The sequence below is a fragment of the Pipistrellus kuhlii genome, unplaced genomic scaffold, assembly GCF_014108245.1.
Source record: "Pipistrellus kuhlii isolate mPipKuh1 unplaced genomic scaffold, mPipKuh1.p scaffold_m20_p_3, whole genome shotgun sequence".
NCBI classification, from domain to species: Eukaryota; Metazoa; Chordata; class Mammalia; order Chiroptera; family Vespertilionidae; genus Pipistrellus; species Pipistrellus kuhlii.
In genome coordinates this window covers 89,945,365-89,969,187 of record NW_023425529.1, presented here as the reverse complement: position 1 = coordinate 89,969,187, position 23,823 = coordinate 89,945,365, and the positions used below count along the sequence as shown (strand labels likewise).

At 40.7% G+C, this 23,823-nt stretch overlaps 1 protein-coding gene across 2 annotated transcripts in view; it reads right to left on the bottom strand.

Moving 5' to 3' along the window:
- B3GLCT (beta 3-glucosyltransferase) overlaps window positions 1–23,823 on the bottom strand; it is a 133,611-nt gene that overhangs the window by 43,265 nt on the left and 66,523 nt on the right. For both annotated transcript variants that reach the window (XM_036456764.2, XM_045588487.1), the window contains 4 exons: window positions 20,048–20,184; window positions 11,239–11,302; window positions 9,550–9,669; window positions 7,870–7,939 (listed from right to left, as the gene is read on the bottom strand). In XM_036456764.2, coding sequence (XP_036312657.1) covers window positions 7,870–7,939; window positions 9,550–9,669; window positions 11,239–11,302; window positions 20,048–20,184 — 391 coding nt within the window. The remainder of the gene's footprint in view (window positions 1–7,869; window positions 7,940–9,549; window positions 9,670–11,238; window positions 11,303–20,047; window positions 20,185–23,823) is intronic.

The following is a 23,823-nucleotide window of genomic DNA, read 5'->3' as shown; positions in this document are numbered from 1 at the left end:
AAGGAGGCTTGGGTATCGCCGGCAATGGAGGAAGCCAAGCTTTCCACCTGCTCTTGTTGGCCCAGGCCTCCACTCAATGCTACAAAGTTTCAATGATAGAAGATAAATAAATCCCAACAAAAATGTTGGCAGCCGTAGAGCTAGAGAGAGCAGAAGGCTTGAGTTGCTCCCAGAGATGGAGGAAGCAAAGTTTTCTGCTTGCCTTGGCCATCTCAGGCCTCCACTTTAGGCTACAAAGTTTCAATTGTAGAAGATAAATAAATCTCAAATATCAGGGCCTTCGCTTGAGTCACCGGGGGACATGATCGGCCTGCAAACCACCACAGGCCCCTTGCCCAGGCCGCCCTGGTCCGGGACACAATTCAGGGTAAACCAGCTGCTCTCCCCCAACCCCCATGTACCAGGACTCTATCCTATCTAATAAAAGAGTAATATGCAGATTGGCAGTCACTCCAACACACAAGATGGCTACCCCCATGTGGTCAAAGATCCTGCCTCCATGTGGACACAAGATGGCCACCACAAGATGTTCAGCAGGGGAGGGCAGTTGAGAGGGACCAGGCCTGCAAGGGAGGGCAGTTTGGGGTGATCAAACCTGCAGGGGAGGGCAGTTAGGGGTGACCAGGCCAGCAGAGGAGGGAAGTTGGGCGTGACTGGGCCTGCAGCGGGGAGGGGCAGTTAGGAGCAAATAGGCTGGCAGGTAGAAGCAGTTAGGGGCAATCATGAAGGCAGGCAGGCGAGCAGTTGGGAGCCAGCAGTCCTGGATGTGAGAGGGATGTCCGACTGCCAGTGGGATCAGGCCTATATGGGCAGTTGGACATCCCTCGAGGAGTTCCAGATTGGAGTGGGTGCAGGCTGGGCTGAGGGACATCCCCAATGCATGAATTTCATGCACAAGGCCTCTAGTGACTCTATAATACCAAAAGCATTCAAATGTTTGTGTTATCTATCACTATAACTCATGTGGATTTGTCCTACATGCCAATTGCAAAGAATTTCAAGCTAAGGCTAAGTTTTGTATAACAGCAGGTTAAGGCTTTATTTTTAATTAACCAGTGTTGATTCTAAATTATTTAACACTTTAAAAATATGTGTATTATATTAGCATTATTTGAATTCTAAATTGAATTCATTATATTAATTATATTTTATATAGTATTCAAGCAGTGCTTTCCTAAAGATATTAAACATCGAAAAAATGTTTCAAAATAATTAAATGATCTAATATCTCATTTTCACATTAGCTAATAGTTATTTGATATTGTATGGTGGAGAAGCATACTTTCTACCACATAATAAAACAACAGTGAATGTCTCTTTCCAGGTTTGCTGCAAGATAAGTTACAATTGGAGCAAAGTAAAAATTGGACTACAACAAAACCTCACTGCACAAAAGGCATAAATCTTCCAGAGGCCCTTCCAGTCTTGAGGCGGAAGAGCAGTATCTCACTATGAGGCAAGGAGCACACATTTTTAAAACCAAGTTAATTTACCTGCAAAACTCTAATTCCAAATCAAAATAAACTTGACACTTGAACACAATACAAAAACACAATCATCTATGAATGATTCTTGATTTTATGAAATCTGCTGTTTTTTGTCTCAGTATGCAAGTCAACTACCAAAATTAGAGATACCTATCTAAACTGTGTTTTAATTCCTGTTTATAGAGATGAGGTGATGGAAGCATCCCTCATGGATGGTCTGAAACATTTTAGGGCAATCTGGAATATCTTCATCTGTTCCAAAGCCAGGGGAGAACAGAACGAACCAACACCTGACTCCCTTCCTCTCTTTAAGAATTACTCTAATCACTCCACTTAACATAGGGTGCAGCCTTGCCCCTTGCTGCATTTTAATCCAAGCCACACATATTAAATTAGCAGATTGTAGGGCAGCAGCTGTCAGCCTCTCTACTGTAATCAGAGAACACATCTATAGCAAACTCCTTCTAATAAGTTTGTTCAGATCTTCCTCCTCTAGACAAGATCACTGCAGTAAAGGGTATTTTTTAACCTAAAAAGGATAAAGTGCTTATTTTTAGGAGCTCAGGAAGTGGTGAAAAGAAACTAAGGGCTGAGCCAATAGCAATTTAATCTCTATAATTAGAGGGAGATGGCAGGGGAGCATCTCAAAATCAACCATTGATGAACATGAACCGTGGCTGCCCTAAGATACCTGTAACATGCATACAGGCAAAATGATGCAAAGGACATTCTTCACGTTTTCTGACAGCCCACATCACATAGTGAAAAACACTAACCCAAGAGGAAGTGATCATGCTGATTATTAAATTCCAGGGATATCCTTGCTTAAATATAATTTGACATGCTATGCCCAATTTCCTTGCTTTATATAGTTCTTATAATTTCTTAAAACCCTGCTAAATGCTTGCATCTCAGGGTGTTGCAGTTTCAGTGGTATCAACATGTGTTTCTTAAGCTAAAAAACAAAATGTGCTTTTGCTGCCCATGTTCTAAGATTTTTTTTCATTTAAATCAAAATTCAGACATAAGCAGTTACATAATTATTAGTTTCACTGATAGGGGGGAAAAATACAGGAAATGAAATAACTTCTTAAAAAAATTTGGGCCGAAACCGGTTTGGCTCAGTGGCACATGTGTCAAACACAAGGCCCGCGGGCCAAATCCGTCCCACCAGGCCTTGCAATGTGGCCCGCACCGCGCTGTCATCACTGCACTCCGCTGCGTTTCCATCACAATGACACTTTATGACTGTTCAGTAAACCATTCGGCCCGCGATTTAGGCTGGATTTTAGATTTTGGCCCCTTCTCTGATTGAGTTCAACACCCCTAGAGTGTCAGCCTGTGGACTGAAGGGTCCCGGGGTCAATTCCGGTCAAGGGCATGTACCTTGGTTGCGGGCACATCCCCGGTGGGGGGTGTGCAAGAGGCAGCTGGTTGTTGTTTCTCTCATCGACGTTTCTAACTCTCTATCCCTCTCAATTCCTCTCTGTGTAAAACAATAAAATATATATATTTTTTAAATTTGGAACTTGGCTTAATAGGAATAAAGCCATGAGTTCAATGTATATTTTTCATTGTCTTGATTAGAGCCTTGGAGAGAATGTCCATCCTTCACCCTTTTCCCTGGGGGTGGCCAACATTATAAGGAGCCAGGTTGGGGGCGGTCACTAGTATCCACTTATGCTCAAGTCCCTGGAGGCAACATACCCACAAGTGACAACCTCCACCAGATAACTTACTAACGCTACTGTCCACTCTCAACTTGTCAGACAAACACAGTCTTATTTTCCTTCATTGCCATTTGGCCTTTGTCACTTCAAGTGTTTCTACCACATGAAGGAGAAAAAAAAAGGAAAAAATATATATATCCCAATCCATGTATCCTGCTCAACTACAGATGTAATATGCTTGGACAGGTTAGCAATCTAAAGTCCCTGCTTGATTTATATTTGAGATTATCTGTGAATTTCAGTTTCTGGCTATCCACAGTGTTGCTGAAAATAAAGGTTACTTCAACAGCAGCTGTCCAAGTCAAACTTGACCTTGAGCATAGCAGAGCATCAACACAAATATCAAATTAAATTTATCAAGTGTTAGGTTTGGAATACATCCAAGGAGATCACAGCTGTGTCATGGCAGAAAGAATCTGGGATTTGGAGCCAGAAAACCAGAGCTGCAGCTGTCCTATCAACAGACCACAGGAACTTGGGCCAGTTGTGTCTATCTATACTCAGCTTTCTCTAGAATATCAAGTGAATAACATTAGTTATCACATCACAAAGAATATTCAACATGAAATTAGATGACAGAATGCATGCAGAAAAACACACCAGAAAATGTACAAAAGATAGCAGTCAAAAGCAGTTACTGAAGCACTGTCGTTGTAACTAATTATGATTATTGGATAATTCTTTGTCACAACTGGTGGCTAGATTAGACTTAAAAAAAGGAAGGCAGAGCTCAGGGACATGTCTGGCTTCACTTCCATCCAGCCAATGGACATCAAAATCCCTAAAATTCTGCTGCCTTGGACTATCTTTCCAAAGAAACAAGTCCAAGTTTAAAGAAGGCTTGCCACAGAAACCCACCTGTGAAAGCTTTTTAGGTTTCATTGGCCCCCAGATCCAAATTAACAGCAACAATAAATGCACCTGCCTTTGGTGGTGGGGGGAGGGGTTTGAATGCTCCTGACATACTTTTAAGATTCTTTAATTTTTAAAGACTTTGACTCAAAATTAAAATACAAAAGCATCAAGGAAAAAGATGGTGACTGGCAAGAAGGAAGGGAGGGAGAGTGTGAGAGAGTGAGGGAGTGATAGAGGAGTGTGTGGACGTGGATAGTGTGTGTGTGAGAGAGAGAACGAGGGACAGTTAGATACTGCAGATCTTCTGGGGGCTGCCAAACCAGACAGTTTTAGACAGCAAAACCCTGCTGCCACCATGAAGACTCCAGTGGTGGCCATTGTGGGCACAGAGACCATGTTATCTTGAAAAACAGAATTGCTTAAGACTAGGATCCTAGCCTCAATATCACCCAGTCTGATCTCAGACGCAAACCGGACCCTGCAGCCACTAGGGATAAAGACCTGCAACCATAGCTGCAGATTCACGGACAGCAAGAATCCGGACATCCCAGCAGCAGATTTCTGTGAGTCACAGAGCCCATCCCCCTCCCCACAGGCCTGCTGCAGTGGCATAGGAACTGCTAGACCCACACCACGCAAGCAGGCTTCCTGCCCACACAAAGCGGCTGCACTATCTGAATTTGAGCCTGGGTGTGCAGACACTGGGAGTCTGTTTCCTGCAGTGCACACTCTAATTTTGGGTAAGCACACATGAAAGTCTGTTTTCCACAGTATAGGAGTGGACCTCCTGCTGACACACAGTAGCTGTGCAACACGCCCCCCAAGCAGACCGGGGACCCTGATTTTCCACGTGAGAGGCATTATTGATCACCAGTAACTTGACTCTGTTTCTCATACGTGCATGTGATCCCTGATTCCAATTCTCAGTGCATAAGCACAAGGCTGCACCACACAACAAAGTCTCTGATACTCTATTCTCGGCATGGGCACAGGGGGACTCTGACTCTTGGTGCATGCTAGGGAACTCTGAGTTTTGGCATATGCCAGCATAGTGCAGGAGGGGTCTTTGATTCTAGCTGCACACACAAGGCCGCAGTGAGTGCTGGTGACTCTGGTCCTGGGCAAGTATGGCTCCCGATCCACGGCAACCACATGTTTTGGTGTCAGAGCTCTTCAGTGGCGCTTGGGAGGTGCGAAGCTCCCACGGCACATGGCGTAGGCCCACACGACTTGGTATTTGGACCTTTTGGTGATAGTTAGAATGGGGAGACAATAAAACAATCACAGAAAAAAGAAAATGAAGACTTGCCAAGAAAGGATATAAGTGAAATGGAAACATGCAACATGACAGAAAAAAATTCAGAGTAATGGTCATACAGTTCGTAAACCAGATAGATAAGAAAATCAACCTATGCAAAAATCAGGAAGAAATCAAAAGTGATATAGCTACAATCAAAAGCACCAATGGAAAGTTTCAAGAGTAGACTAGAAGAAGCAGAGGACCAAATTAGTGAGTTAGAAGATAAGGTAGAGAAACAAGCCCAATCTGAACAGCACCTGGAGAAAAAATTAAAAAGCAGAAGAGCCCTCGCTGGTTTGGCTCAGTGGGTAAAGTGTCAACCAGTGGACTAAAGGGTGCTGGGTGCGATTCTGGTCAAGCACACATGCCTGAGTTGCAGGCTCGATCCCCAGTAGGGGGCATGCACAAGGCAGTCAATCAATGATTGTCTCTCATAATTGATGTTTCTATCTCTCTCTTTCTCCCTTTCCCTTCCTCTCTGAAATCAATAAAAATAAAAAATTAAAATTAAAAAGCAGGAGGAGAGCCTAAGGTAGCTTTGGGACAACACAAAATGAATAACATACAATAGCACTAACAGAAAGACAAGAAGAGCAGCAAGAATTAGAAAATCTATTTGAAGAAATAATGACAGAAAACGTCCCTGTTATGGAGAAGAAAAAAGTTACACAAGTACAAAGAATCCCAAGCAAGATGAATCCTAAAGACCCACACCAAAAAACATCATAATTACAATGGCAAATGTTAACAAAAAAGAGAGAATCTTAAAGGCTGCAAGAGAGACCAACAAAGAATCCGCCATCAGATTATCAAATGGTTTCTCAAAAGAAACACATCAAGCTAGAAGGGAATGGAATGAAGTATACAAAATGATGCAAAGCAAAGGACTGAATCCAAGAATACTCTATGCAGCAAGACTATCAATCAAAATTGAAGGGGAAATCAGGAGCTTCGCAGACAAAAAAAAGGCTAAGGGAGTTTATCACTATCAAGCCAGCAATGTAAGAAATGCAGGGAAGAGTTGGGGAGGTAAGAAATCAACCAAAGGACTTGTATGCATGCATATAAGCACAACCAATAGACACAAAACATTGGAGGGAGGGGGAAGTGAGGGCAAGTGCCGAGGGTAGGGGAGGCTGGGAGGAGTTCAATTTGGGGGGGAAGGGAGGGAAATGAGACATATGTACTACTATTTATATTTATAATATCTTAAACAATAAAATAAATAAAATTAAAAGAATAAAATAAAATACAAAAGCATCAGATGGATATCTTAAAAGACTATTTCAACCTTATGCAAATAATAGTAATAAAATAGATTATTCAAAACTACAAAATTAAAATTAGCAACTTTTTCATTTCTGTAACACATTAAAAATATAGGGATGGTCCCTAATTTTACTACCATCACTTGACAAATATGTTTCAAAACAGAAAATATCACCACCACCACCACCACCACCACCACCATCTTTATCACTTCCACCTCCGTTTTTAACATTTTAATATCAAAGCACTCATTACTCTAAGAGCAGCTTCAATATCCAAATAAAATACATTAATTCAAACACTTCTGTTTGCTATTAATAAAAAAAGCAGCCTAGTTCATTTCCTTTATACTTTTTGTGAAAGATATTTTTCAAGAATCATTCCATAAAGCCATTCCAGATTATGAAAAAAGCAAAAGGATATTAAATCTAGGTTAAATTTGTGATAAATGAAAAATTTAACTGCTACATTGAATTTAATAGTATTTATGAATTTAATAGTATTTTACGACTATATTTATTTAGGCTGATTTAATATGACCTGGAACTTAAGATGACTCTTTTAGGTAAATATAAAGGTTTATGGTTAACCTATTTTTAAGATATTGTTGATTATAACCACATTTTAATTGATATCAATGTCTTAGAATTCTTAATGATGGAAAATTTGAATAAAAACATCCACCTGCATGCCAGGATTTCCTTATGAAGGGATCACTGCTTATAAGGCACTTTTCCCCCTTCTCTTATATATTTACTCATGAGAAAATTCATTTTTAAAAGTTCCAATATGTGCCTTTGAAATAAATGTAAAAAGAAGGAACAGTCTTTAAGAAACATTCCTTCTTGGTCACATTGAAATCCCATCTAATATTCTCAAACAGTTCAGAGATTGTGCATGGATATAACAGGACACTGTTTTTGCAAAATGCATTCTTATTCACATAGTGTTCCTAGATTGCAACAGCTGAGCGTGTCCATTTCCCATTTAAAACACTGACTTAAATAGTAGTTAGAAGAGTTAGGACCACTCAGCTTCCAATATAAAATTGTCCTTTCAATAGTAATTGCTCTCGGTGGTTGAAGTGATATGATGAGGAATATTGATTATTCACTTCATCAATATATGTATCATTATCCCTTTCTTGAATTGATATCGGTTTTTACTTTTTTAAAGATGGCAATTCGGGATCTAAAAATTCAATAAAAATGAAAAACCCAAAACATACTTCTATCATCATGAAATTTCTTGCACGTTTTTACTGCAACAAAAATATCCTCCTTCTTCACTGGATTTCCCTAAAAAAAGAAAACACACACAAGGAAAAATAGATACATATATGAGTGCATGTTATCTTAACTTCCTACCCACTTCAGATCTCACATGCTCTAGAGATCAAATGCATTAGTGTCAGGGACATCTTCCTGTTTCTAGGAAGAAGTTTTAGGAGGAAAAGGAACTGTAGCTCAACTGAAAACAAAGCCTTAGATGTCAGCCAGACCAGGACTGGAATCCTAGCTCTGCCACTCATACAACATGTCATCTGGACAAATCCATTCAGTTCTCTGAGTTTCAGTCTGCCACTGAAAAAGTGGGAAAAGTAACCACCAGTAAAGCTGCTTTATTAAGCACACCAGAGGTGCCCAATAAATGTCAACTACATTCCCTTTTCTTTTTCCGGTTGATAAAGGTTTTAATAAAAGGAGAGAACTAAGTAGTGTAAAAAAAGAGATGACTCCCTTTGGTGGGCCTGAACTTACTGTGATGTTTAAAGTATTTTTATGGTCTTCTTAATTGTCTACCCAAGTCTAGGCTACACTGCTGTTCTGTCCTATGCCAAAGTAGAATTACTTCAAACATCTGATGGTGGGGAGGGCTGGAGCCCTAAGCTGGCTCCAGTCCAGCTGATCACTCAGATGAAAGGGGGCACATAGATCTGTGGACAACTCATTCCCAAGGCCAAGGACTGCATCATGGGTGTTCTGACGGCTTTATCAGCTGTTTAGGCCTTCAATGAAATTCAGTCATGCTTCCTACATGCTTCCTACATCATGTGGGATTGGTACATAGTGACATCTAACCACAGCTTTGTCAAATTACTCAAGATACTAAGAGTTCACCCTCCTCACTAGTTTCCCTAGAACAAGCATTAAAGAACAAGCAAATATAATGTCTACAATTGGGCAAACATTACAGATTCACCCCATTGTTTGTGTTTGTGTATGTGTGTGTGTGTATAAGAGTAAGAGAGAGAAAGAATATATATTCATCTATCAAAATGCAACACATAGATTTCTGTGTGACTGACTTGAGAATAACAGATAACATTTGAGGGTGTGAGTAAATGTTTCCTTATGAGCAAGAACTGGTCACAATCTAGTGAGGTTCGAGGCCTTCACGCTTATCCTGGGGCCTGGACTGAGGGCTGCCATAAGGAGGAAGTTTATTCTGGATGTTCTGGACAGTGTCAGTGAGATCAATGTGGGGTCACCAGCTGAGAGAGTAATGGGATAGGCTGAGGAGAGGCTTGGGTACCATGGGAAATGTTTGAAATTGCCTTTCTAGGAAATGGACTAGGTATTCCGATAAACAATTGCTATATCATCAACAAAAGAAGTGACTCTGAAGAGCATGGCAGGCAATACTGCAGGAAGGCTCTGGAGGAGGCTGTGCTGGTCACTGTGCAACCTCGAGCAAGGATTCCTCAGTGCTTCTCTCCTTCCTCTGTGAAATGGGGTGGTGACAGTGCTTACCTTAGAGGGCTGTTATTAATAGAAACATGATGCACAGTTCTTCTTGGGGCACAACAAACATTTCTTTTTTAATATGTAAAGTGCTGGGACAACATATGCACAGCAAGTACATTATCCTTTTTGATGTGCAAGAAAGTTTTTCTTCTATTACTTACACACAGGGGGAGGGAAGAGTGGAATGTGGTAGCACAGGGGGCGTCCACACCATCTGTACACAACTCAGGCACTGGAGTAAGGGGAGATCCTTTACCGTTGTCCCAGATGTAGAGGGCAATCTGTCAGAAGGCAGGAGACCAGCAGTGAAAGAAGGAACTCAACCAATGCCACAAGTATGAGAAGGTATGCAACAGTTCAAGGAAGAGCAATCACACTTTCCTTAGGCAGTATGAGATAGGAGCATGTCAATTTGTCAACGTTCAACAGCTCTTTACTTACAAAAATAGCAATTCCATATGTACTAACCTATCTTTTATTAATGATAATAAACTAAGAATCAATATCCTGACCTGAAAAAAATTCCAAAGTTGTTATAAGCAACTAGTGGCCCAATGCACAAAATTCATGCATGTTAAAAGGGAATTAATTAGAGGGAATATTTTAATATTGTTATTTGTCCTTTCTGTATAGTAGAAGTGGCAGAGATAAAATAAAATTAGTAAAATGTAAATGAAAATATCCCTCCTGTCAGAGTCTAGGGCACACCCCAGGACCTAGAGTCAAGTCCCCGCCAGTGACCCTCATGCTCTTCAAAAATGCAGGAGACCCAGCCCCGGCCAGCCCCACCCCTATCAAGTCCCTCTGATGAGGGGCTGCAGCCTTAAGTCCCCCAGCCCAGTGACGGGCGGGGGCACAGCCTCACATCCCCCGGCCCAGCACCAGGGTGGGGAGCGCAACCTGAGGCCCCCTGTCAAGCCCAGCAAGGCAGGGACGCAACATGAGGTTCCTTGCCCAGGCCAGGAGGCATGCAGCCTCAGGGCCCTGCTTTGGTTGTGACGTTATGGCATCCTGGCTAATTTGCATATTCCTTTATTATATAGATAGATTGTAGGGAAGCTATTATGAGGATTCCCAAACATCACAGAGAAAGATGCAAGAAAATATTATCATGACTGGTTTCCTGCAGTATGGTAATGACCCAATTTGCTGAAAACATTGACTAATGAGGACAAAATACCTTTAAAATCATCATAAATGGCTTGCTAAATTGGCACAAAAGTGTGGAGCTTATAAGAACAAAAATGCAAGAGTGAGAACCTGGGACAAGGACACCAAGGACGACAGCCTTCCTGTGGGATGTGGAGTGTCTGATGTGAGTTCTGAGCAGACAGCCTATGACCCACCAAGGTGGGGTGTCTAATGGCAATCTGGAGCTAGATGGAGGGGAAACCACCTCCAAATCTCCTCTGGGATTTTGTAACCAAAACTTAGGCCTCCCTAACTGTACCATTTATGTGGTCCAAACACCTCAGGGGGATTTAAAGTGGCCCCACATCAGTACAACTGGCAGCAAAAGCAAATACAAGTCCTTGCTGAGGAGCCAGGACCTCGATGCAGGACTTGGAGGGTTGTGAGACAAAGTTCCAAAGGAGCAGGACCACTCAGAGAACCTACAAAAACACAAAGAAATTAGCTGATGAGCAAGCACCAGCAGTCACAACTTCATCCAGATTGGCCAGGGTGGAATGACCTCGGTGAGGAGAGATGCACGGGTGGGGGTGGGGGGGAGATGCGATATTAGGGAATACAGGACACCTTTTATATGAGTTCCTGATTACTGAGACTTTTATATCAGAAGACATGAGTTCCTGATTTCTGAGACTTTTGACCAATAAACCATGACATACCTCATGTTTCAAATCTATTGTAAAGTCGGACCTCAGGGCCTCACTCTTTAACCTCTTCGTAAGCCTAGAAAATAGAGACAATTTGAGGGTTTTTCTTAAAACAGCAGAAGTGTCAAACAAGAATAAAACATTCTTGAGATTTTCCCATGTTTTAAAAAAGGCAAAAGTACAAATTTTAAGATAAAAACAGGAATTTAATATCTGTGATACGAAGGACTATGAAAATGCAAGGACTGTTTCAAATGCAGCATTAATTATTACAACATCTAGCATATAATGCAAATATAATAAATGCCTTTTTTTTTTTTTTTTTTACTCCTGATAATCCTTACAATCCTAACTATTGACAGAGGAAGAAAAAGATAGAAAAATGAAAAGCTTGCACTTCACTCTCCAACTTCTACCCAAATGAATTACAATTTGTGGAGACTTTAGTGGAAGAGAGCATGTGGTGTTGTGGGAGAATGTCATTTTCTTGCTTGAAAAATCTTCAATGTCTCCTTGCAATGCATCAGCCCCCTAGGCTCAGGCATGCCTCTCCACCACCCACTGTCCCTTCAGCCCCTCAGCACTCATCTGCCCCAAGGAGGGCACACTCCTGCCTGTTCTCCTTTCCTGCTGCGCTGCTACCTCAAAAGCCTTCACCCGACCTTTACTTGGCAAACTTTCTTCAAGACCAAACTCAAGGCCACCTTCCCTGTGAAACCTTTCCAGACTTACCACCAGAACAAATGAAAACGCCCTTTGCTCCCAGAGGAGGAAGCACCTCCCATTAGCTTTATCATGTTCGCTAGTGTGTACACATCTTTCCCTGTGCTGGACCTTCTGAGTCCTGCCAGCACTGCCCGCTGTGCCTGGCCAAAGTGAGCACTCAGCGAGCAGCCTCAATCAACAGGCAGTATATTGTTTGATTCCAAGCTAAGAGAGGTAGAATTACACACTAACCAAGACCACTGGGGTTCCATATGGTTCTATAGGTTCATTACAGGGTTAGAGATTCCAATTATAAACTTCCTAATATAAGTTTTAAGTATAAAGAAATAATGGTGATTTTAAAAGAAAGTAGTAATAAGTTCAGAATTATTATATTAGCTGGTTAAGCCACAGATATTTCTTTTAAAAAAAAAAAGTGCTTTTTATTGAAAAAAAGATAAAGAAGAGTTGTAATTTCAGTTCAGTTATAAAGCATTTGTCTCATGGTTGATGCTAACATAGCCTGGTAACAGGTGGCTCCCAAAGAAGCCCCATGCAATCTCTGTCGATTCCTACTCAGTCTCTGCCCACAGAATTGTGAGTTGGTGAGGGTAATGGCACAGGAACAGACAATATCCTCAGGCATATTCCAATAGTATACATCAAGAGAAAAAAAGGTCAACTCTGGCATGGAATCTTATCCAGTTCAAATTCTACTAATTTGGAGCCAATTTTTATAAATAAATGATATCAAGGTAACTTTGGAAACTGGACTCATGCCAAGTGCCTACAAAATCTGATCAGACCACAATTAAACTCCAAAACCAGGAAAAGTCACACCTTGCTACAGGCAAGAAACACAAAGCTGTGATCAGAATCCAATGTCAGGCGACACCCATTGTGAGATGGTCACACCACCCATGCCCATTAACAGACAATAAACACCTCTAAACTGTTAGCCTAAACATGCCATCTATCTTTGTCTTTAAGTTTCTGTCTCATTCAATTCTTGAATAATTTTATTTGGGGGGAACCTCAGAGAGGTGAAAAGTGAAGACCAAGGAGTGTCTCTTTAAGATAAATAATGACAGCCGAAACCGGTTTGGCTTAGTGGATAGAGCTTCAGCCTGCAGACTGAAAGGTCCCAGGTTCGATTCTGGTCAAGGGCATGTACCTTGGTTGCAGGCACATCCCCAGTAAGGACTGTGCAAGAGGCAGCTGATCGATGATTCTCTCTCATCGATGTTTCTCTCTATCCCTCTCTCTTCCTCTCTGTAAAAAATCAATAAAATATATTAATAAAAAAAAAGATAAACAATGACCAACTGGAGGATAAATAAATATGTGCACTGACATTTTTAAGTGGCTGTGTCTAGCAGCCCATGGAGTGATGGCTACCTCCACATCACCAACTTCATGTTGATGGTCACCTCATGCGGCCACGTGACACTGTGAGCCTAGGTCAGTCACCTGCAAATGTGTTTAGTTCTAAAAGTATGCAGGATATTCCCCTAACATAAAAAGCTAGTCCTAGTAGTGGGAACTTATTTTCACCTTTCTATATACCAAGCAAGACAAGCACAAGGGTTTTTAAAATGCTAATTTCAATAATCAACAAAGACCCCACCCACAACAATTAAGGCCAGAAATTTAAATTGCTTAGATAAAATATTTCTGCATTAAATAGTTCCTGTCAAATACGACATTTGATATCCAGCTTTCCTATTTTTAGAAGGCATTAAGTCTTGACCCAATAACAGTTCTAAGGACACACCAACTAGACTGGAAACTACAACAGACGTAGAGCCTCTTTGACTCCATTCCAGGAAATCTTCCCACGAGACTTTTCTGGTTCCACTTGCAAGCCGGTCAACAGAGTGAGCTGTTGAAGAAAATCTAGGTAAGGTTTGCTGGTGGAAAAACAATGGAGAGCAGTAACAGTGTTCTGTAGTAACACCTAACTGAAGAAATCACCTTATTGGAAATTAATGAGTTTCTCCAAAGATGCTAGCATGTTTTTATGGATACTATTAGATCCACTGTTAGAATATCCCACAGGCCAAAGCCGGTTTGGCTCAGTGGTAGAGCGTCGGTCTGCAGACTGAAAGGTCCCAGGTTCGATTCCGGTCAAGGGCATGTACCTTGGTTGCGGGCACATCCCCAGTAGGGGGTGTGCAAGAGGCAGCTGGTTGATGTTTCTCTTTCATCAACGTTTCTAGCTCTCTATCTCTCTCCCTTTCTCTCTGTTAAAAATCAATAAAATATATTTAAAAAATAAATAAATAAAAATAAAGTTAAAAAAAAAAAAGAAGAATATCCCACAGGTGGATCACCAGGAAATACTGAGCAGTGTTAATTCAAACCTCACTGATGTGAGACTACTAGGGGAAATAATATTTTTGGTGGGAAAATAGTGTGTGTCTTGACCACCTTTAAGTAATCAGTTTGTCTGGTGACTTGAGCTGGAGAAACACATTTATAACTGTGACTATACTAGTAAATTGTTCTGCCTACTACATGAGCTAGAAAGTCATGGAAAGGAGTCAGAGGGAATCAACATTTTCATAGAGGGTGCTGTCCATCATCTACACAATACAGTTTCCCCTTCCTTCTTCCCAAGATATTCCAGTTTTATTAACTCTTGAGCTCAATAAATGGACTCCAGGGTTAAAATTAGTTTGAGACTAACCCAATCACTGAAATTCCCTGGCAAGTGTTAATGGTCCAGGGGTTGGTACATGCCTAAAGTTGATCCAACCAATTTCACTTGGACAAGGTCCAACTAAAGTCTGAGGATAAGCATTTACTTCCATGATTAGAGAGGCTCTCTTACTCCTGGACATAAATAAAACACATTAGTCCATAGTACTTTGAAACCACAAAGGGAACCAGATTTAGGATGAACTGAAGCTGTGTACTCAGCAGGAAAGACAGAGAGAACCAGGGTCCTCAGCAACAGTGTTGATCTCCTGCAACAACCAACCACAGATCTCACCTTCCACAAACCTCAGACAGCAGTGAGATTTGAATTCACAGGAATAATATGTCTTTCATCCAGCCTGAGAACTACATAGCTCCCAATTATAGGAGGAAATCAAGTCAGCACGTTAGCTTTGGAATGGGGAGAAGCCAACTGGGAAGATCCAGTGTTGCAGTTGATGGAGCTAACTGGTACTTATGCCTCCATTATTCTAACTATAATACCAATTTCTTGAAAAATAAATAAGAATCTCCTATTGGGAGATCTGTATCTGGGTCACCTTAGCTGCTTTGCTAAATGAATTATGTCTTTTTTGTTTGTTTGTTTGATTACTTGTTTGTATCATAAGAAAAAGGAAATACAGTCTAAGATAAGCAGAATTTTTAATTTGGTCTTAAGATAGAGTCTGCATTTTTATTTTGTCTTGTTTTTGCTGTCAGTGGAAAGGGAAGAAAGACAGGGAGAAGACCATGAATATTAATTAACTATGTACATCCCATGGTTTGTTGGTAATTATTCAGTGTTGTGAAAGCAGATGACACTCAATATGGAAGCTAACTGGTGCCTCCTTCCTCTATCATGCTATAATTATGGGGCAAGTATTAGAAATTTTCTGAACTCATAAAAAAGAATAGTCTTTTGGCCCAAATTCCCTTAGCTGTAGCTCTGTACACATACTACTGCAGGGGCATGAGGTCCTAAGCTTGTCCAAAAGGGAGTGGGCTGGCACTTGTCAACGGGTATTTTCAATGACTTCATAAACACAAGGAAGAAAATGATGTGCCTGTAGAACAACCTCTACAGCAGTGTTTCCCAAAGTGTGATACGCATTCCCCCAGGGGTACGGGAAGAGTGTGGTGGGGATACACGTTGCACCGTAGTTTGGTGGGGATATGCACTGCACCGTGCTTAGCTGCGCCTAATTCTACGTTCTCATGAATACGAGGGGGACTCAGCATTACGAAAATTATAGAAGGGGTATACATATGTCAAAAGTTTGGGAAACACTGCTCTACAGGATGCCAGGCAGTCCATAACATAAGTGCTGGATATGTGGGCTGGTGCAAAACCTGCAGCCCCAGTTCACAAAGCCCCGGCAGCTGGTCACATGGTGACATGAGGTAGGTAGGAGATGAGCCGTGGAATCTGCCAGTTCTTGGTGGCCTCTACACATGTGAGCAGTGAGGCCAGACAGCAGAATCATAGACCCAGAGGTTTTGTACACCAGGTGAAGCCTTAATGCCACCATGGCCAGCAATAAGACTGGACAAAGCTAACCTGTATGAGGATAGTGGGAGTCAAATACATGTTCAAGACACATTACTACCAACCACCTGGTTTAAAAGGGGAAGGTAGGTATTTCTTTTTTTAAAATATGTTCTTTTAAAATTCTTTATTGATTGAATTATTATATGAGTCTTCTTTTCCCCCCATTGACCTCTTCCCTGCCACCCCCTCCCCCAAGCACAAGTCCTCACCCCCCTACTTCTGTGTTCATTGGTTTTGCTCATATGCATGTATATAAGTCCTTTTGTTGATCTCTTACCCCCTCACACTTCCCTCCACCTTCCCTCATAGGTTGTACAGTCTTTTTGATGCTTCTGTCTCTGGCTCTATTTGTGTTAATAAGTTTTTATTGATTTCAGAGAGGAAGAGAGGATAGAGAGATAGAAATATCAAAGATGAGGGCAAATCATTGATCAGCTGCCTCCTGCATGCCCCAAACTGGGAATCAAGCCTGCAACCCAAGCATGTGTCCTGAGCAGGAATCACACCAGGACCTCTAGGTTCATGGGTCAATGCTCAATCACTGAGCCAAGCCAGCCAGGTGAAGATAGGTATTTCTTACACCTAACTCAATAAAAGGTGAATTGTACTCAGCATTGAAATAGGTTTCCAAGAAGGTCCTTGCTAGCTAGGAAAATAAGGATGGAAGAAGAAAGGTGAAACTCTCTGGACTAGCAGGATTTGCATCCAGGATGAGACGCCTCCAAGTTCAGAGGGGTGGGATAGAGAAAGCAGTTATGCTGGCTTCAGAGAAATGGCTATACCCCTGGGCTTACTGTACAGGCTCTTTGTAGGTCTGTTGGTTTCCTCTTTGGCTCTGAGGGAAGGAGGTGCTGTCTGCACTCAGAGAACATCATAGGACAGGTTATAGCTGCCCTTGTCCCTCTCTCAAGATAAAGGCAATTCTCTCTCCTCAGGACCCATGCCCTCTGCCCCAGCACATCTAAGAATGGAGCAGGGAAACTGAGGATCCTCTTGGACATGCCTGGTGAAGACTGGGAGCAGGCCGTCCTTGCTCAGCTGTTTCAGGACAGGCACAGAGTCATGGTTTTTAGTTGATGATAACAGAATCCGCTGTTGCCAGTTTAAGCACAAAATACACTTATAAAAGCATAGAGATGGCCCATGAGATTACTGGAAAGTCAGAAGAAACTCTAGGCTGAGATTGTCAGAATAATCTGACAGAAATGGGTAGTCGAGGGATTGCGGCCTCTGCCTCCATGAGGAAGCTGCTAAGCATCAGGGAGCCACTGTCTTGACTGCCAGACCCCAAATGATCCCTCTCCTATCATAACCTCTCAGGTCAATGGACCCAAATGCGTTATCTCCTTCCCTTTACAACTCAGTTGCCAAAGAGAATTTTCCATGGGACACTTACCTGGTGGAAGTTGCCTCCCCTCCCCGCCCTGCCCTCCACGCGGGACTGTTCCCTAGCAGTAAGGAAGGCTAAACAGCACGGAGTGTTGTTGTAATTTTTGAATTCTCAACAGAAAATATTATTAACCTTGAAAATATTTTGTCAAGAAAGGGATTACACTGTAAGGAACTTTCAAGTGTTAAGGGACTCGTCACGCTGTTTCAGCCAGCCACGAATGACTACAACTGGCCAGGAAGCTTTTCAAGACTCCAAACCCTAGGACAGCACACTTCATGTAAGAAATAGAAACCTTTCACCCTTGAAGACATAAAGGTCACAACTGTTTTATCATCTTTCCATTCCTTAAAAAATTAAAACCCCTAATTAATCTGAAGAATTCAGATTAATGAGGACCTGTTACCACATTTCTCCAGAATTACAAATTAATTATCTTTATTTTCCACATCTAAAGAAACCATCATAAAATTAAATAAATAGTAAAAAAATAAACATCAAATAAATAAATAAATAAATTATTAAATAAATAACAAAAAATAAAAGTAAAACAGCATTATTGCAATTATATACACAAAGAGCTGGGTATGAATGTCTACAGTGCCTCCTGACCCTCTGTGTGACCCATGTTTAAGCATGTATATCCATACACCTGACTAGTAATCAATTGCCAATCCCAAACATGATACCGTTTGCTTTCTTACTGACAAAGTCAGGCCTATTTATTATTGACTAGATCCATTATCAACAGTAATGACTCTCTTTTGATATCTTATATAATAAAGAGGTAATACGCAAATTGACCATCATTCCAACACACAACTCAGTAATATATATATATATATATATATATATGAATATATATATTAATACTGAGTTGTGTATATTAATATACTAGAGGCCCAGTGCATCAAAATTCATGCACTAGAGGAGGGGCATATCTCAGCCTGGCCTGCCCCTTCTCACAGTCCAGAAGCCCTCAGAGGCGGGAGGCAACTCAGTGATCATGGGAAGGCCACACCCCCATCACACCTCTGCTGCTACCAGTGCAAGCAGCACAAGCCTTGGCCAGCCCTGGTTACCTGAGCTTCAGATGGCCCTGGGTAGTTGGGTAGCCACCGTAAGAGGCTTGCCTACACCTTGGGCCAGCCCTGGGCAGCTGGGGGACTGAGGGGACTAGGAGACTCTGGAGGCAGGCACACAGATCAGCTGGACCCACTTGGGGGAGGGCCCAGCTGTGCTGTGCACCTGCCGCCCTGGCCAGGCTGAGGGACTGGGTGCCACCATCTTGTGGCTGTGGGCACCGCAATCTTTGAGGGTGTGCCAGTCAATTAGCATATTCCTTCTTATTGGCTATGGGCTCTGCCATCTTTGTGATGGTGTGATGGTCAATTTGCATATTCCCTCTTTATTAAATAGAAGATACACACATATATATTCTATATAATAAAAGCCTAATATGCTAAGTGTCTGGTCATCTGGTCAACCAATCAAAACATAATATGCTAATGATGCTAAGACCACTCAACTGATGACCATGACATGCACTGACCATCAGGGGGGAGATGCTCTGACTGGTAGGATAGTTTACCGCTGGGGACTGAGATAGGCTGAGTGAAATAGGCTGAACATGCCCTGGAGCCCTCCTGTGGTCCCTCCTCAGCTGGCCAACCTCCTACATCCCTCCCCGGCTCCAGTCGTGCACTGGTGGGTCCTTTGGCCTGGCCTTCATCCTCCTGCAATCCAGGACCCCTCAGGGGATGTTGGAGAGATGGTTTTGGCCTAATCCTGCAGACCAAGCCAAGGGACCCCACTGGTGCACAAATTCATGCACCAGGTCACTAGTGTGTATATCTATCTATCAATCTATCTATATAGAGAGAGATTTTTAAATAGTGAGGGAGAGGGAAAGAAACATTACTATGAAAAAAAAACATTGATCAGTTGCCTCCTTCATGCACCCTGACTGAGAATCAAACCCACAACCTGGTTACATGCCCTAGGGAGAAATGAACTGGTAACCTTTTGGTACAAAGGTCAATGCTCAACCAATGAGACACACCAGTCCGGGCAACAATAGTAACAACACATGAAGGTAGACTTCTCAGAGCATGTAAGTGCCCTCCCTTAGTCTCATGATTTATTTTTGGTTTGTTTTAGTTTTTATTGAATACATTGGAATAACATTGGTTAATAAAATTATATACTGTAGGTTTCAGGTGTATAATCCATCACCTGTATATTGTATTGTGTGATCACTATCACAATTTATTATTCACTTTATTTTGCAAGTGAGTAATAAGGAAGCACAGAGGGGTTGAGTGATGAGTCTGAGGGGACTAATAAGTGATGAGGCAGAAGAAAAGACCCCTCCAGGACTTTCCGCTCTACCACACACTGCCTCTGGCTGAAAACCTATTTAAGATCCATCAATTGTAATGCTCAACAAAATAAAAAAAAATCTAATAAATTCTTACTTGTTTAAAAGTGGAATACTAAGGGCCCAGCCAGCAGCAAAGTCTGGGTATTTAAAAATTGTAGGATCTTCAGAAAAGGCATAATGGTGAATTATTGTAGATTCTTCATCATGTAATGCTTTTCCTAAAAACCAGTCCTGTTAAATAAGGATATAAAATGTCATTTAAAAATTTTTTTCATGTCACACCAAAAACAGTCATATAAGTAGTTTTAGTTAATTAAATATTTGAGGTAATAGAGAATTAGCACAGGTTATTTATTTTTTTTATTTTCTTGACAAAAATATAACTAATATTCATGACAGTTAATATAGCATAATTTATGTCTATTACGTCTATTTAATATGTCATTAGAACAAATAAAATCTACTCATTATACCATAATAATTATATAAGTAGTATTTTATAAAATATTCCATATCAAAACATTATTAAGGCAAAGAAAACGGTTTACTTTACAACCCATGGAAGTTTGCAAAGAATTTGAAAAACTTCTTCCAAAATCAGTGCCTATTTTATTCATTTATTCATTCATTTGCTCCATTAACATATATTATTAACTATTATCAATTACCATTTAACTTTGATTCCATACCAGACAAGAATATAGCTTACACAATAGTGGGAAGACAGAAAATAAGGAAATAAAGTGAGTTCAGATACTGACTGCAATGTGCTATGATTAAAATGTACACAGTGACCAGGGGACTACCTTAGAAAGAGGTAACAATTGAACTAAAGAGCAAGTACTATCAAGCAGCTAGTTATACACAAATCTGGGGAATAACAGTCAAGGCAGTCAATACAAAATCCCTCAGGTGGGAAAGAGCTTGATACATTTGATGAAAGAAGGAAATCTAGTAGGGTTAGAATATACTGGAAGTGAAGAAACAAGGTATAAGAAAGGCAGAAGATAGACAAGAGTGGGTTTTACATGCCAGTGGAATACAACATAGACTTTATTCTAAATGCAATGGAAGATTCCCACTTTTGGCCACAACAGAACAGCCTGGCTCAGGCCTACTTTCCCACTGATGACAAGTATAAAAGCTGGAGAAATTACTTAAAGAAAATAACTGAGAGCATCAGAAAACAACAAAGTCAGTAAGGGCTAATTTCCCAGAGAAAAGATGTGCCGACAATGGAAACCCCATATTCATCTCCTTTTACTCTCAGGATTTGCTGATTCCCAGAGCAGAGAGAAAAACACCACAGAAAGCAGAACTGAGGACTCTGCAACCTCACTAGACTAATACAGAGGCTGGAGCTGGAGATTGCCCAAAAGGTAGATTTAAGAGGACCCCATTAAAGTGAGCCCAAAATGTCATGTGTAATCTTTCTTCAATACCAAAGCCAAAGGAAAAACCAAGAAGTAAGTGGAAAGTGGCAGTGGAGAGGCTAAAGAGCTGGGCACAGACTTCAGCAGTGATGCAGGGAAGCCCCACGTTGAAGGACAGGGCCTGCCAGGGGAGAAGGGGCCTAAGAGTAAGGACACAGACCTGTCCAAACAAGGTCTACAACCTAGAATATTAATTTCTCCTGTAGGATGGGTGGTCATCCACAGACTCTAATTTTTCACATAAAATATCTGTTGTTTAGTGAAAAATTACAAGGTATGACAAGCAACAAGACCACACCAAAAACAAAAATAAAAATAAAAAATAGAAACTCACAGATAAATCAGATTTTGCAGTTATCAAAAACATAAATATGATTCATATATTTAATGAAATAGCTGAGAAGATGAAGAATTTTACCAAAGAACTAGAATATATAAACAAGACTCAAATGGAAATTCTCATATTGAATAATACAATAACTGAAGTGAGAAATTCAAGAGGATATTAGACAAAAGAGAAGACAAGATTAGTGTCCTCTAAGGCAAGTCAATAAAAAAAATATACAGATTGATATACAAAAAAAAAAAAGAAAAAGAAATAAGAAAAGAAATAAAAAGCAGGAAAGTACAAAGAAGAGCATAAGAGCAATATGGGATACCATGAAAAGATCGAAAATATATAAAATAGGAAACCCAGAATAGAAGGAGAAAAAGAATGCAACAGAATCAATTTTTATAGAAATACAGGCTTAGAATCTTCTAAAACTAACAAAAGTCATCAAGCCATTGATTCAAGAAGCTCTATAAACTCCATTCAAGACAAATACAAAAAGGCCCTGGACACCAGGTAGCTCAGGTGGTTAGAGCGTCCTCCTGATACTCCAAGATTTCAGGTTAGATCATCAAAAGGTGAATGCATAAATAAGTAGAACAACAAATCTTTCTTTCTTTCTCTCTTTCTCTCTCTCGTCTCACTCATCAATAAATAAAATAATTAAAACTTAAAAACCAAAAACAAAGAAAACTGCACATAGGTATATGTTGGTTGAAAGATTGTATATAGAAAATCTTAAAAGTAGTTGGGAAGGATATACATAATTCTGTCAAAGGAATAAAAATAAGACATACAGCAGACGTTTAAAAAGAAAAAATAGAATCTGAAAGACAGTAAAATAATATCTTTATAGTGATAGGAGACTTCGGCCAACCAAAAATGCTGTATCTAGTGAAAATATCTCAGGTGGAATGGGAAGCCAGTGGAAGTTTTCAAGCAGGTAAATGAAATTTTGAGGCTAGAGCAGTGGTCAGCAAACTCATTAGTCAACAGAGACAAATATCAACAGTACAACAATTGAAATTCCTTTTGAGAGCCAAATTTTTTAAACTTTATCTCCTTCTAACACCACTTCTTCAAAATAAACTCACTCAAGCCATGGTATATTGTGGAAGAGCCACACTCAAGGGGCCAAAGAGCCGCATGTGGCTCACGAGCCGCAGTTTGCCGACCGTGGGGCTAGAGTATTAGCATGGCAAGAGCAGAAACAAGGAGATGAGCTAGGAGGCTCTAATAATGGTCAAGGCAAGAGATGATGAAAGCACCAGAGTGGTAGTATTAAATATGGAGAGAAGATGAATGAGAGGTACATTTTGGAGGTACAGTCAACTAAACATCCATACATAGGATTGAGGAAAAAAGAGGAATCAGTCATGATGCTAGGTTTTTCATATGAGCAACTGGATAGATGGTAATGCCATTTCTGAGGTGAGAAAGACTAATGATGGAAGGGACTTAAAGGGTCATTAAGAGTTCAGTTTCAGACATATTGAATTGAGGTTCCTATTAGATGAATAAGTTGAGGTTTTAATTAGGCAGTTAGATATATAAATAAGGAGCACATGGCTCACTCCCTTGGTTTCTTCACCCTCTGCTCAAATGTGATCTGATCAGTGAGATGTTCCCTGAATATCCTACATAGAATAAGCCCACCCCTAATCTATCCTTTATCCCACTTATTCGGCTTTATTTTCTTCATAGCACCAATAACCATCTTACACATTATTTGCATTTTTGCTTATTACTTATCTTTCCTGTAACAAGAATAACCCCTGACTGTGGACAGGGCTTTTGTCCATTCTGTTCACTACTGTGTTCCTGGAACACCTAACATTATTAAGTGCTCACTAGTTTTTTGTTAAAAGCAAGCCCAGGACAGCTTTAAAAGGCAACCACCCCTATAAAAAAGAAACTAAAGCATATAATTTAAACCAAGAAGCCTGAGTTCTAATAATTTTACATATTTTCTCTTTCTAACCATCATCATCTCACTCTCTATTCCTAATTTTACATAATAATAAACATGTAAATTGACCGTATCTTCACTACACTCACAGCCAATCAGAGTATGCAAATTAACCCAACAAATATGGTTGCTAATTT